Source organism: Pan troglodytes, chromosome 9 (genome assembly GCF_028858775.2).
Source record: "Pan troglodytes isolate AG18354 chromosome 9, NHGRI_mPanTro3-v2.0_pri, whole genome shotgun sequence".
Taxonomy (NCBI): domain Eukaryota; kingdom Metazoa; phylum Chordata; class Mammalia; order Primates; family Hominidae; genus Pan; species Pan troglodytes.
The window spans coordinates 4759758-4773469 of NC_072407.2; the positions used below are offsets into that span (position 1 = coordinate 4759758).

At 63.7% G+C, this 13712-nt stretch overlaps 1 protein-coding gene, 1 long non-coding RNA gene and 1 other non-coding gene across 18 annotated transcripts; 1 reads left to right on the top strand and 2 right to left on the bottom strand.

Annotated features, from left to right (window-relative positions):
- Window positions 1-8: 8 nt before the first annotated feature.
- Window positions 9-5626, top strand: RASSF7 (Ras association domain family member 7). Of its 16 annotated transcripts, none has more exons than XM_054661828.2 (6): window positions 9-746; window positions 1995-2125; window positions 2312-3009; window positions 4796-4924; window positions 5003-5085; window positions 5165-5626. In XM_054661828.2, exons 2-6 carry the CDS (start codon window positions 2002-2004, stop codon window positions 5250-5252), a joined length of 1122 nt encoding a protein of 373 aa, XP_054517803.1. In that variant the 5' UTR covers window positions 9-746; window positions 1995-2001; the 3' UTR covers window positions 5253-5626. The 16 variants fall into 16 exon arrangements, with proteins under 16 accessions (XP_054517803.1, XP_054517804.1, XP_009457914.3 ...); XM_063783623.1 differs by lacking the exon at window positions 9-746 and adding an exon at window positions 1190-1266; XM_001145762.7 differs by lacking the exon at window positions 9-746 and adding an exon at window positions 1203-1710.
- A 1781-nt stretch (window positions 5627-7407) lies between these two features.
- LOC744522 (uncharacterized) lies at window positions 7408-10185 on the bottom strand. The gene is made up of 2 exons (XR_682918.5): window positions 10080-10185; window positions 7408-9581 (listed from the first exon to the last, which is right to left on the bottom strand). It is a non-coding gene; the product is annotated as an uncharacterized LOC744522 (long non-coding RNA).
- Window positions 9818-9926, bottom strand: MIR210 (microRNA mir-210). Its single transcript, NR_035713.1, has one exon. It is a non-coding gene; the product is annotated as a microRNA mir-210 (primary transcript).
- Window positions 10186-13712: the final 3527 nt, after the last annotated feature.

Sequence of the window (13712 nt, forward strand, 5' to 3'; positions counted from 1 at the left end):
TTCTTTAGAGACAGGGTCTTGCTCTGCTGTCCAGGCTGGAATGCTTCGGTGTGATGACAGCTCCCGTTAACGTCGAATTCCTGGGCTCAAGTGATCCTCCCACTTCCGCCTCCTGACTTGCTGAAACTACAGGCACCTGCCTCCACCGCCAGGCCCAGCCCACAGCTCCTTTGACCTCAGTGACAGGCACTCACCTACCTGACCCCCAAACTGAAGCCTCACCTTTCCCAGCCGTCTCCACACCCTCTGGGCTACCCCATTACCATGACAAGTATTCCCTCTGCTCCAGGAGAAAAGCGAGGTCCCAGACCTGACCCATAAAACCCAATCATTCCAGCTTTCACCCTTCATCTCTGCAACTTTCGGCTACGTAAGGGCTCCCTGGGGGAGCACAGGAGACAGGCGGGCAGGAGGCCCACGCCCACAACTCTTTCTGAGCTGGGCAGAACAATCAATGGCCCACACAGCTGACCGCGAGGCTGCGGGGCCCTGGGCGGGACAGTAGGGTAGGGGGTGGAGGAGCGGCTTCCAGCCAGCTTCACTGTGTGCATGGCCTGACACTGGGTCCAAAAGGGGCAGGAAGGTGTCGGAGAAGAGCCTCAGCTAGAGTCCGGGCCTTCTCCTGAGCGGGCACCTCCCGCACCAGGACTCTGCGCCCGCCAGCTCCGCAGGGCTCCACCTCCCTCGCCGGGACTGGTGACCCTGCGACCCCGCGACCCCTGCGCGTCCAGACTACTGCAGCTGTGGTAGGCCCCAAAGGCTGGCCCGGGAAGCGAGGGGAGGGGCTGGCCCCGCTGCCCCTGGACGCAGGCGGGGGTTGCGGGATCTCAAGCCAGAGACCCTTCCTGGGCGGGAACCCGCCACACTAGAAGGCTGCTGAGGAAGTCGGCCCAGGAGCGGGGCCAGACACCTACCCCGAGGCCTGCCCGCGGGCCGCGGCCACCGCATTTCCGCGTTTTTAGCGGTAGGGGGGAGGTGGGGGCGGGGACTGCGGCTCGGCGCCCCCCTCCGACCCGCCCACACCTGTAGTCTCTGGGGGGGCGGGGCGCGGCGACGAGCCAATGGGTCGGGGAGGGGCGTGACAGAGACAGCCAATGGGCGCGGGGGAGGGGGCGGAACGCCCGCGCTGAGCAGCCAATAGGGGTGCTAGGGGCGGGGCGTGTGGAGCGCGGGCCAATGGGGGCGCGGGGCCCGGGTGCGCCGCGGCGCTGGGGGCGGCAGGTTGCGGCGGCGCCCGAGCGGGTCCCCAGGCTGGCGAGCGCCCAGGTGAGCCGCGCCGGGTCCCGGGTACTTGCGAGCGCGGGGCGCGCCTCGAGCCGGCCGGACGCCGACTCCAACTGGGGAGAGTTTTCCGCGATGCCCGGACGGAGAGCGGGGGCGGCGCCGCACCTGCACCCGCCCTGCGGAACGGGGACGCCCTGGCTCCCGCCAGGCTGGGGTCGCGGCGCGGGCTTCGGTGCCCGCGGCGGGGACCGGGACTTTCGGGGCGAGCGCAGCGATTAGGCGGCAGCGGCGGGGCTCCCCGGGCTGGCGGGGGCTGCTCAGACCCGGAGTCCGCTCCATCTGCAGGGTCGAGATCTGGGTTGCGACCCCGAGCGCCTCTGCGGCCTGAGCAGGTCGGGGTGGGGCGTTCCCATGCCGGCGGCCGCGGGGCCTGGCGTGCGGGCGCCTCCGCGCCGCCCGGGGAGGGGGCAGTGTCCTCCGAGCCAGGTGAGGCGAGTAGGAAATCCTGGATCTCGTTAATGATTCGCCTTGTTCCGGGTGTGCGAGCGTGGCAAGAGGAAGCTGGTGAAGGGGGGGAGGATGCGTGCTCCGGAGGGCCGCCACCCCAGGAATGTGTGGCTGGCGGGTGGGGCTGGCACAGGAGGGTGGGGCCCGTGCGGAGGGGCGGCAGCCCAGCCGTTTCTAGGGCAGGCCAGGAGGATGAGGAGAGGAGGACCAGCCTGCGATAGGAGTAGGCAGGTCCTGACCCGGTGCCTGCGCCCTCCCCACAGGACAGGCATGTTGTTGGGACTGGCGGCCATGGAGCTGAAGGTGTGGGTGGATGGCATCCAGCGTGTGGTCTGTGGGGTCTCGGAGCAGACCACCTGCCAGGAAGTGGTCATCGCACTAGCCCAAGCAATAGGTGAGTCCTCTCGGGGTCAGGCAGGCCGGGCAGGTAGAGCTGAAGTGGGACCTGGTGGTCCAGCCCCATGGTCTCCCCCAAGGAGAGTGGGGCTGGTTGCTGATCCTTTTTGTCCTCCCCAACTCTTCAAGCCAGGTGGACAGAGAGTCGGGGGGACATAGGCTGACCTTCTCCTCTTCTTCCCAGGCCAGACTGGCCGCTTTGTGCTTGTGCAGCGGCTTCGGGAGAAGGAGCGGCAGCTGCTGCCACAAGAGTGTCCAGTGGGCGCCCAGGCCACCTGCGGACAGTTCGCCAGCGATGTCCAGTTTGTCCTGAGGCGCACAGGGCCCAGCCTAGCTGGGAGGCCCTCCTCAGACAGCTGTCCACCCCCAGAACGCTGCCTAATTCGTGCCAGCCTCCCTGTAAAGCCACGGGCTGCGCTGGGCTGTGAGCCCCGCAAAACACTGACCCCCGGGCCAGCCCCCAGCCTCTCACGCCCTGGGCCTGCGGCCTCTGTGACACCCACACCAGGCTGCTGCACAGACCTGCGGGGCCTGGAGCTCAGGGTGCAGAGGAATGCTGAGGAGCTGGGCCATGAGGCCTTCTGGGAGCAAGAGCTGCGCCGGGAGCAGGCCCGGGAGCGAGAGGGACAGGCACGCCTGCAGGCACTAAGTGCGGCCACTGCTGAGCATGCTGCCCGGCTGCAGGCCCTGGACGCTCAGGCCCGTGCCCTGGAGGCTGAGCTGCAGCTGGCAGCGGAGGCCCCTGGGCCCCCCTCACCTATGGCATCTGCCACTGAGCGCCTGCACCAGGACCTGGCTGTTCAGGAGCGGCAGAGTGCGGAGGTGCAGGGCAGCCTGGCTCTGGTGAGCCGGGCCCTGGAGGCAGCAGAGCGAGCCTTGCAGGTGAGCCCGGGGACCTGATCCTCTGTCACTCCCCCACCCCTGACATGGGCAGATACGGGGGTCACAGGGTCCCACTCGGGAGGCAGGTGAGCCCGGGGACCCGATCCCCTGTCACTCCCCCACCCCTGACATGGGCAGATACGGGGCTCACAGGGTCCGACTCGGGAGGCAGGTGAGCCCGGGGACCCGATCCCCTGTCACTCCCCCACCCCTGACATGGGCAGATACGGGGGTCACAGGGTCCCACTCGGGAGGCAGGTGAGCCCGGGGACCCGATCCCCTGTCACTCCCCCACCCCTGACATGGGCAGATACGGGGCTCACAGGGTCCGACTCGGGAGGCAGGTGACCCCGGGGACCCGATCCCCTGTCACTCCCCCACCCCTGACATGGGCAGATACGGGGCTCACAGGGTCCGACTCGGGAGGCAGGTGAGCCCGGGGACCCGATCCCCTGTCACTCCCCCACCCCTGACATGGGCAGATACGGGGCTCACAGGGTCCGACTCGGGAGGCAGGTGAGCCCGGGGACCCGATCCCCTGTCATTCCCCCACCCCTGACATGGGCAGATACGGGGCTCACAGGGTCCGACTCGGGAGGCAGGTGACCCCGGGGACCCGATCCCCTGTCACTCCCCCACCCCTGACATGGGCAGATACGGGGGTCACAGGTTCCCACTCGGGAGGCAGGTGAGCCCGGGGACCCGATCCCCTGTCACTCCCCCACCCCTGACATGGGCAGATACGGGGGTCACAGGGTCTGACTCGGGAGGCAGGTGAGCCCGGGGACCCGATCCCCTGTCACTCCCCCACCCCTACATGGGCAGATACGGGGCTCACAGGGTCCGACTCGGGAGGCAGGTGACCCCGGGGACCCGATCCCCTGTCACTCCCCCACCCCTGACATGGGCAGATACGGGGGTCACAGGGTCCCACTCGGGAGGCAGGTGAGCCCGGGGACCCGATCCCCTGTCACTCCCCCACCCCTGACATGGGCAGATACGGGGCTCACAGGGTCCGACTCGGGAGGCAGGTGAGCCCGGGGACCCGATCCCCTGTCACTCCCCCACCCCTGACATGGGCAGATACGGGGCTCACAGGGTCCGACTCGGGAGGCAGGTGAGCCCGGGGACCCGATCCCCTGTCACTCCCCCACCCCTGACATGGGCAGATACGGGGCTCACAGGGTCCGACTCGGGAGGCAGGTGAGCCCGGGGACCCGATCCCCTGTCACTCCCCCACCCCTGACATGGGCAGATACGGGGCTCACAGGGTCCGACTCGGGAGGCAGGTGACCCCGGGGACCCGATCCCCTGTCACTCCCCCACCCCTGACATGGGCAGATACGGGGGTCACAGGGTCCCACTCGGGAGGCAGGTGAGCCCGGGGACCCGATCCCCTGTCACTCCCCCACCCCTACATGGGCAGATACGGGGCTCACAGGGTCCGACTCGGGAGGCAGGTGACCCCGGGGACCCGATCCCCTGTCACTCCCCCACCCCTGACATGGGCAGATACGGGGGTCACAGGGTCCCACTCGGGAGGCAGGTGAGCCCGGGGACCTGATCCCCTGTCACTCCCCCACCCCTGACATGGGCAGATACGGGGGTCACAGGGTCTGACTCGGGAGGCAGGTGAGCCCGGGGACCTGATCCCCTGTCACTCCCCAACCCCTGACGTGGGCAGATATGGGGGTCACAGGGCCCGACCAGGGAGAGTGCTCCCTCCGGAGCACAAGGGCTGTGGAGCCCAGTGGCTGTGCCTCCTAAGGGTCTCATGTGTCCTCAGGCTCAGGCTCAGGAGCTGGAGGAGCTGAACCGAGAGCTCCGTCAGTGCAACCTGCAGCAGTTCATCCAGCAGACGGGGGCTGCGCTGCCACCGCCCCCACGGCCTGACAGGGGCCCTCCTGGCACTCAGGTCGGAGTGGTTCTTGGGGGAGGCTGGGAGGTGAGGACCTGGCCCAGCCCCACTCCAAGCTGACTTCCCAACCCACAGGGCCCTCTGCCTCCAGCCAGAGAGGAGTCCCTCCTGGGCGCTCCCCCTGAGTCCCATGCTGGTGCCCAGCCTAGGCCCCGAGGGTATGTCTGTGCCCCACCTCCCCCTGGGGCACCGGGCCCTCCTGTGGCTGCAGCCACCTCAGCCTGTGTCCTCCCGCAGTGGCCCCCATAATGCAGAACTCCTGGAGGTAGCAGCAGCTCCTGCCCCAGAGTGGTGTCCTCTGGCAGCCCAGCCCCAGGCTCTGTGACAGCCTAGTGAGGGCTGCAAGACCAGCCTGCCTGGACCACAGAAGGAGAGTCGGCGGTCACAGAGGGCTCCTCCGCCAGGCAGTGGGAAGCCCTGGGTTTGGCCTCAGGAGCTGGGAGTGCAGTGGGGGACTGCCCTAGTCCTTGCCAGGTCGCCAGCACCCTGGAGAAGCATGGGGCGTAGCCAGCTCGGAACTTGCCAGGCCCCAAAGGCCACGACTGCCTGTTGAGGACAGGAGATGCATGGACAGTGTGCTCAAGCTGTGGGCATGTGCTTGCCTGCGGGAGAGGTCCTTCACTGTGTGTACACAGCAAGAGCATGTGTGTGCCACTTCCCCTACCCCAACGTGAAAACCTCAATAAACTGCCCGAAGCAGCTTGAGTGTGTGCGGAGGCTGCGCTGGGCAGGGTCTGAGGTCTTGAACTTGAGCCTCCACGGGGTGCCACTGAGCAGTACCCTGACACACCTGGAGCTCACCACAGCTGGAGTATCTGAAAATAGGATCCCTCAGGGTGCTCAGTAGGGCCCAGGGCTGGGGCTTCCTGAGCTCCACATTCCATCTGCTCTGCCTCACCTAACCCCAGGGGCTCTCCTGTGAGGGCCCCAGCCTGGTGGGCCTGCTGGTTCAGCCTGGCCTGACTGTCCCAGGCATTTGTCTGGACCCCCTCCCACCTGACTCTCTGTCATGTTGCCTGTGCCCCGCCAGCGGCAGGAACTGAGGACGCCAGGACAAGCTAGACCCGCCCGTCAGGTTTACTGAGAACTTGTTGGGGTGGATCCCAGACTCAGGTCAGCCAGTCCCAGGCTGCTTCACCACCCCAGGGAGGGTATGGGTACCAGTGGGCAGGGGCTGCCTCCTCTTCTCCAGGTGGGTGTGAAATGTCTGCTCTGAGCTTGCAGCTTTGAAATCAGGGCAGGGGCCAGGCATGGTGGCTCACGCCTGTAATCCCAGCACTTTGGGAAGCTGAGGCAGGCGGATCACCTGAGGTCAGGAGTTTGAGACCAGCCTGGCCAACATGATGAAACCCCGTCTCTACTACAAATACAAAAAATTGGCCAGGCGCAGTGGCTCATGCCTGTAATCCCAGCACATTGGGAGGCTGAGGCAGGTGGATCACAAGGTTAGGAGATCGAGACCATCCTGGCTAACACGGTGAAACCCCATCTCTACTAAAAATACAAAAAATTAGCCGGGCGTGGTGGAGGGTGCCTGTAGTCTCAGCTACTCGGGAGGCTGAGGCAGGAGAATGGCGTGAACCCGGGGGGCGGAGTTTGCAGTGAGCCGAGATCGCGCCACTGCGCTCCAGCCCGGGCAACAAAGCAAGACTCTGTCAAAAAAAAAAAAAAAAAAAAAAAAAAAAAACGGGTGTGGTGGCATGCACCTGTAATCCCAGCTACTTGGGAGGCTGAGGCAGAAGAATTAGGGAGGCAGAGGTTGCAGTGAGCTAAGATCACTCCACTGCACTCCAGCCTTAGTGACAGAGCAAGACTCTGTCTCCAAAATAAAAAAAAAAATTGTGTCCACAGCCCAGCCCCTGCCTGGGCCCTTGGGCTAGCTGTCACCTCTCCTGGTTCTAAGGGTAAGCCATACACTCCCAGCTCCAGGATCCATGGTTGGGGTTGGAGAAGAGATCTTTTGTGTTGAGCAGAATGTGGAGGACCCCTATACCTGGGTACAGCCATGCATGGGAAGGCAGAGGATGGGGATGCCCTAGGTCAGGGGTGTCCAATCTTTTGGCTTCCCTGGGCCACATTGGAATACACTGAGGCCATACATGGGCCATACATGGAATACACTAATGATAGCTGATGAGCTTTAAAAAAAAAAATCGTAAAAAAAACTCACAATGTTGGCCAGACACGGTGGCTCACACCTGTAATCCCAGCACTTTGGGAAGCCGAGGCGGGCAGATCACAAGGTCAGGAGATCAAGACCATCCTGGCTAACACGGTGAAACCCCGTCTCTACTAAAAATACCAAAATTAGCCAGGCGTGTTGGCGGGCGCCTGTAGTCCCAGCTACTCGGGAGGCTGAGGCAGGAGACGAGCGTGAACCCAGGAGGCGGAGCTTGCAGTGAGCCGAGATTGGGCCACTAACTCCAGCCTGGGCGACAGATCGAGACTCTGTCTCAAAATAACAACAAAAAACAACTCACAATGTTTAAGAAAATTTATAGATTTGTGTTGGGCTGCATTCAAAGCTGTTCCATGGGCCGACAGTTGGACAAGCTTGCTCTAGATCATGGGGTCTTTGTGCTCTGAGAATGGGCGAGTTTGGGATGGACTCAGTTTTCTCTTGGTTGGCCCTGGATCTGGATCTGGTGCTGCCCCCTTTCTCTGGAGCACACAAAGGGAACAAGAAGGCCTGAACTTGGGCAAGGAAGCCATCCACAGGGCTCCCCAGAGGCCAGGGCCACCAGTGCAGAGGCAACTCGGCTTGGTTATTTCTTGCCTGAGGCAGGGAACAGGGAATGCAGGGAAGCCAGGCAGCAGCAGGAGGCTCCAAACGCTGGTGTCAGCAAGCTGGAACCCCCACCTGACTTCACTCCTGTCTGCCCAGCTCACAGTCGCCTGTCCCTGGGAGGTCCTTGGGGCCTGGACCTGCCTGACCTGTGGCCCCAGAAGGGGCTAAGCCCAGAGTCACATGGGATGGAGCCTGGAATGCATAGGCCAAGTGGGTTGTGCCTGGGCAAAGGCCTGGGATATGAGGGGCCTACTCCTCCATCCACAGCCCCGACCCACATTCTGGAGGGATGGTCGTACCTCTCTGACCAGCCCTCCGCACCGTCACATAGGCCAGCAGGGGGCAATGCCAGGTGCCATCCAGAGCCCACCCCCATGTCCTCCCGGGGGTCATGAGCTCTGCCCTACGTACCCCAGCCCCACAATGGGAAGGAGGCATGGAGCTGGCAGAGCATGCGCCACGCCGTCCGTGTGTGTGTTTCTGAGGAACTCCTGTTCACTCTGAGGCCACTGCCTAGGTGCCCGTCCCTGGTCTGCTGCTGCTGGCTCTGATGAAGCTAACCCGCCTTCTTCCCCACCAAGAGGGTGTCCCAGCAGCAGCTATGTTCTGGCGGGGGGGAAGGCGGGGAGCCTTCCTCCTCACTGGCTGTTTCATTTTTTTATTTTTTTGAGGCAGAGTCTCTCGTCACCCAGGCTGGAGTGCAGTGGCGTAATCTCGTCTCGCTGCAATCTCCACCTCCCAGGTTCAAGCGATTCTCTTGCCTCAGCCTTCCAAGTAGCTGGGATTACAGGTGCCCACCACCATGCCTAGCTAATTTTTGTATTTTTAGTAGAGACGAGGTTTCACCATGTCGCCCAGGCTGGTCTTGAACTCCTGATCTCAAGTGAGCGATCACCCACGTCTGCCTCCTGAAGTGTTGGGATTACGGGCGTGAGCCACCACACCGGGCCTCTCACTGGCTGTTTCAGGTGAACCAAATCCCATGGCCCCAAAAAGTGGCCAGAGTGCTTCAGATCACTCAGCAAACCTTTGAGTTGCTGAAAAGTTTACTTTTGAGTTTTAAACTGTACTTTGAAAAGTATATTGTGAACTGTGCTGACATGAGGAAAGGCTGGGCTCCCTGAAAACATCCAGTTCCACAGCAGGGCGGGCCCAAGCCCAGCCAATCCCCAGGCAATGCAGGGCAGGGATCCCACCTGGTATAAGTACGGGCAGAGGGCAGAGCCAGGCTGTATCGAGGGGCGGCGCTGGGACCCTCCTCGCCCAGAGTTCCTACTCATCCCCAGCACAGAAGTGCTCTGTAGGGCCAGCTGAGGACACCCCGGTTCACTGAGGGTGGCTCACAGTAAGTCGCCGTCTGGCAGTAAGTTAGCTCTGCAGGTGTGGACCCCAAGACCACACACAGCCTTTCTCAGGTGTAGGTCCTGCCAAGCCTCACTTCGCAGTGGTGACAGGCAACCCCGTCAGGGCAGGGAGCTTCCAAAGGCCAGTCCGAGTCCATGCCAGGCGTCCACTAAATCTGCCTCTCCCTCTCCAGCGAGCAGGTGCAGCCCTCAACTCCTGCAGGCCTGGGGAGCGGGGACAGGGCCTGTAGGCTCGGACACGACCCGGTCCTGATTTTAACAGTAGACTTGAGAAGGCAGGCTCAGCAGACAGGCTGCTGGAGGATCCACCCGCTGTCTCCCGCAGTGGCCCCACTGAAGCGGCAGAAACACACAGAAGCACCAAATCTGTCACTCTCTTCCCGTAGAAAGTCCCCAGAGGGGGCCCTCCGGAGAATGGTCCTGTTGGCTGAAGATATGACCACACCTGTGCCTGCCCAGGGCCACCTTCAGCTTGGCAACAGGAACTCCGCACACTGGCACCCTGGACACACAAGGAAAAGAAAGTTCCCTCCAAGAGGGTATCTGGCCTAGCCTCAGCCCCAGCAAGCGGAGGGCAGCAAAGCCCCCGAATGATTTCTATTACCCCCACCCGCCGTCCCTGCTGGCCAGACAGGCACACCCCGTCCATAGGGCGCCCCCTCCCCACGGTATCCAGCTGCCCTCGCGTCCCCGTGTGGCCGCTCGCCTGCCCGCCAGACCCGGACACGGGGCCAGGAGGGTCGCGCTGCCCAGGCACAGATCAGCCGCTGTCACACGCACAGTGGGTCTGGGGCAGCGCAGTGTGCGGTGGGCAGGGGCTGCCCTGCGCCTGGAGGGACTGCCGGGTGGGCGGGCGGAGGGATTGACCCCACCCCCGTCCCCTCCAACTTGGGCGTCCGAGCCCCGCCGCGCCTGCCCAGCCCGACCCCCCGCAGCCCCCGCGGGAGGGCGGCCTCTGAGGGGCGCCCCGCCCGCCAACCTGGGATCCCTCGCGCGTCACCTGCGACCCCGGCGCGGGGCCGTCGCCGGCTCTCGGCCCAACTTCAGCGGCGGCCGCAGGCACCCTCTCGCCCCCCGGCCCGACCCGACCGGCCCCGGGCCCCGCGGCTCCACGCCCAGCCCCGTATGCAAATGACCTGGTCCCTCAGCCAATGGTCGGCCTAGCCGGGCCCGCCCTACCGCAACGCAGCCAGTGGGCGCGAGGGGGGTTCGCGACGCCCCGCCCACCGCCGCGCGGCCCTTCGCGGGCGAGGCCGGCGCGTTCTTTTCTGCACGTCTGCCCGGGGAGGGGCGGCACCTGCCGGGCGGGGCCTGCGGGGCGCCAGCTGCGAGGGCGCGGCGGGGCCAGGGCGCGTCCCCCGGCCGGGCGGATGGTACGGCCCGAGGTGGTCCTACTCCCGCCGCGCGGTGGTATGGCCCGGGCTCGCGGGGCTTCCGGGCTGGGCGTGGGGCGCAGCCTGGCGACGGGTCCTCCGCCCGCGGGTGTGCGTGGGGCGGCAGGGCCGGCCGGGAGCTGCCCCTCTTCCCGCGGCGCGGTGGTACGACCCGGCCGCCTCCGTGCTCCGCACCCGCGTCCCGCGGGCCGCCCCCCCGAACCCGCTGGGCGCCCGGCGCACGTATCCCGGGCCGTGACCCGGGTGGGGCCTGCGCGGGCCCGGACACGGGCGTCCTCGGGACGCACGCACCACCCCCCGGGCGGCTTGGGGTTCCCAAAGGACGCCCGGGTCCGTCCTGCTGGCGAAGAGGGGGCTCTGGCTCTGCCTGGTTTGCCTGGCGACCCCCACGGGGCGCCCTTGGGGGCTCTGGGTTCCTCCTGCGCGCTCTGTCTCCGCGGAAGTCTCTGGAGCCTGGAGGGGGTGCCGCAAGGGCTCAGGGGTCCTCGCAGCCCTGTGCCGGTCTTTGAGGGGACGAGGCGAGAGAATCCTGTCTGTGCGCTGAAAACGTGTAAAATCAAAGGAGCCTTGACGGTTTGACCTTCGTTAGGACTCGCAGGGCCAGCTTCAGACGTGGAAGTATCGGACTCCGGGGTGGGGCCCGAAAGTGGCAGCCAAAGGAGATTTGGCCGCCGGCCCCCCTTGGCACTGTCACCCTGGTCCTCGGCCCCGGGCCGTCTCCCCTCAGCTCCCTGGCCCTAAACTCACCGCCCTGCTCTTTGTCCTCCCCTGGCCCCATGACCTCCCTGCCTCGGCATCCGCGCAGGCCTGGGCCGCAGCCTGCCCCCTGCCCCAGCCCCGGCGGCGAAGTGCTGGGGCCCCAGGGAGCTTCCGAACCAGCCCATGTCCTCAGGGGCTTGAAGGCTGGGGACAAAAATTCAGATGCAGAGTCTGGTGTGACTCAGACATGATCAGCAAGACATGACCGAGGTCTTGCTGACCCCTTGACCCTTGGCCCCCAATAGAACCGAGTGGCTCCTTGCACCTGTGGCTGCCTGTGGATGGGGAAGGTGCCCAGAGGATCACGGAGCCACTCGGTTCTATTGGGGGTCAGGGGTCAGCAGGACCTCGATCCTGTGGGTCGTGAAGGAGCCTCTAAGAGTCAGTGGGGTCCCTGAGAAGGCCCACGTCTTCATGGCAGGGCAGAGGCTCCTAGGGCAGTCAGACTAGGGGACAAGAAGGGGCAAGAGGACAGGGCAGCTCTGTGTTCCTGTCGTGCCCTGCTGACGTGAACCTACTTCTGCCCCCAGTCCTGCCAATTTCACAGGCACCTTTTCTCAGCATCTGTAGTGAGTGGGATGGTCCCTCCGCCAAAAAGAAGATATATCCACATCCTAATACCCAGGCCTCCTAAATGTGCCCTCATCGGGAGAAAGCATCTTTGCAGATGTCATTAAGGGAAACATCTTGAAACGAGATCATCCTGGACTTTCTGGGTGGGCCCTAAATCCAATGATCAGTGTCCTTATAAAAGACAGGGAAAACAGGCCGGGTGCGGTGGCTCAAGCCTGTAATCCCAGCACTCTGGGAGGCCGAGGTGGGCAGATCACCTGAGGCCAGGAGTTTGAGGCCAGCCTGGCCAACATAGTGAAAACCCATCTCTACTAAAAATACAAAAAAATCAGCCAGGCATGGTAGTGTGAGCTTGTAATCCCAGCTACTTGGGAGGCTGAGGCAGGAGAATCGCTTGAACCTGGGAGGTTGGCAGTGAGTTGAGATCACGCCACGGCACTCCAGCTTGGGCAACAGAGTAAGACTCTGTCTCAAACAAACAAACAAAAAACACAAAAAAAGAGAGAAGGCTGGGCACGGTGGCTCATGCCTGTAATCCCAGCACTTTGGGAGGCCGAGGAGGGTGGATCACCTGAGATCAGGAGTTCGAGACCAGCCTGATCAACATGGAGAAACCCCATCTCTACTAAAAATACAAAATTAGCCGGGCGTGGTGATGCATGCCCGTAATCCCAGCTACTCGGGAGGCTGAGACAGGAGAGTCACTTGAACCTGGGAGGTGGAGGTTGAGGTGAGCCGAGATCGCGCCATTGCACTCCAGCCTGGGCAACAGAGGAAGACTCCGTCACAAAAAAAAAAAAAAAAAAGGCCGGGCGCGGTGGCTCAAGCCTGTAATCCCAGCACTTTGGGAGGCCGAGGCAGGTGGATCACGAGGTCAGGAGATCGAGACCATCCTGGCTAACATAGCGAAACCCTGTCTCTACTAAAAATACAAAAAATTAGCCGGGTGTGGTGGCAGGCGCCTGTAGTCCCAGCTGCTCGGGAGGCTGAGGCAGGAGAATGGCGTGAACCTGGTGGGCGGAGCCTGCAGTGAGCAGAGATTGCGCCACTGCACTCCAGTCTGGGCGACAGAGCAAAACTCTGTCTCAAAAAAAAAAGGAGAGAGAGAAAGAGAAAAGAGACACAGACACAGAGGGAGGCCATAGGAAGCCATAGCCAAGGAACGCCTGGAGATGAAGCTGGGAGAAGAAGGACCTCCCCAGATCCTCAACAAGGAGGGTGGCCCTGCCAGCCTGGATCTGACTGCTGGCTTCCAGACTGAGAGAATGCCTTTCTGTTGTCTAAGGGCTCTGGTTTGTGGCCGTTTGATATGACAGCCCTGGGACACACAGACACCTGCCTTCCCTAGGTAGAGAATGCAGCCCTGCCTGTCCCTCCCCCAGCTCTGAGAGTTTTGACTCCTTTGTTCTCTCCCCACCCACCTCCTCCAGCCACCCCTGCCCCTGCCTCCCCCAGGCATCCACCTGGCTCTGGAGCTCCCTGCTGCTGGGAGTGGGATGGGTCTCAGCAGGGGGCGATGACTGGGCTCATTGCCCACCAAGCCCTGTATGTGCACACGGACCTGATGGCGGGGTGGGGGGCAGGGGTGGGAAGGGGCTGGGCTGGGCCCTCCGGGATAAGCTGGCCTGGCGGGACAGAAGCAAGGGAGCTCCCAGCCCAGCTCCATCCTCCCGTGCACACCAGGAGCATGCACGCCATGCTTGTGTCTGCAAGGGGCAGGGGCAGCACATGGCAGTGTCGACCAGGAATCTGGCCGGAGCCTCAGAGTACAGGTCTGTGTGAGGCTGTGTGGGCAGGATGCACATGTGTGCCCACTGACACTAGCAGGTGATGGGGGTTGGGGGGTGACCCGTCAGTGTACGGGGGAGGTGACAGTACTGATGAGGGGGCTGTATACGGGAGGTGTC

Coding starts and splice junctions, on each gene's coding strand:
- RASSF7 (XM_009459634.4), top strand. CDS start 1,804: ATGCGTGCTCCGGAGGGCCGCCACCCCAGGAATGTGTGGCTGGCGGGT. Junction 2,126..2,311: donor CGCACTAGCCCAAGCAATAG/GTGAGTCCTCTC, acceptor TCTTCTTCCCAG/GCCAGACTGGCCGCTTTGTG. Junction 4,925..5,002: donor GGGGCCCTCCTGGCACTCAG/GTCGGAGTGGTT, acceptor CCCAACCCACAG/GGCCCTCTGCCTCCAGCCAG.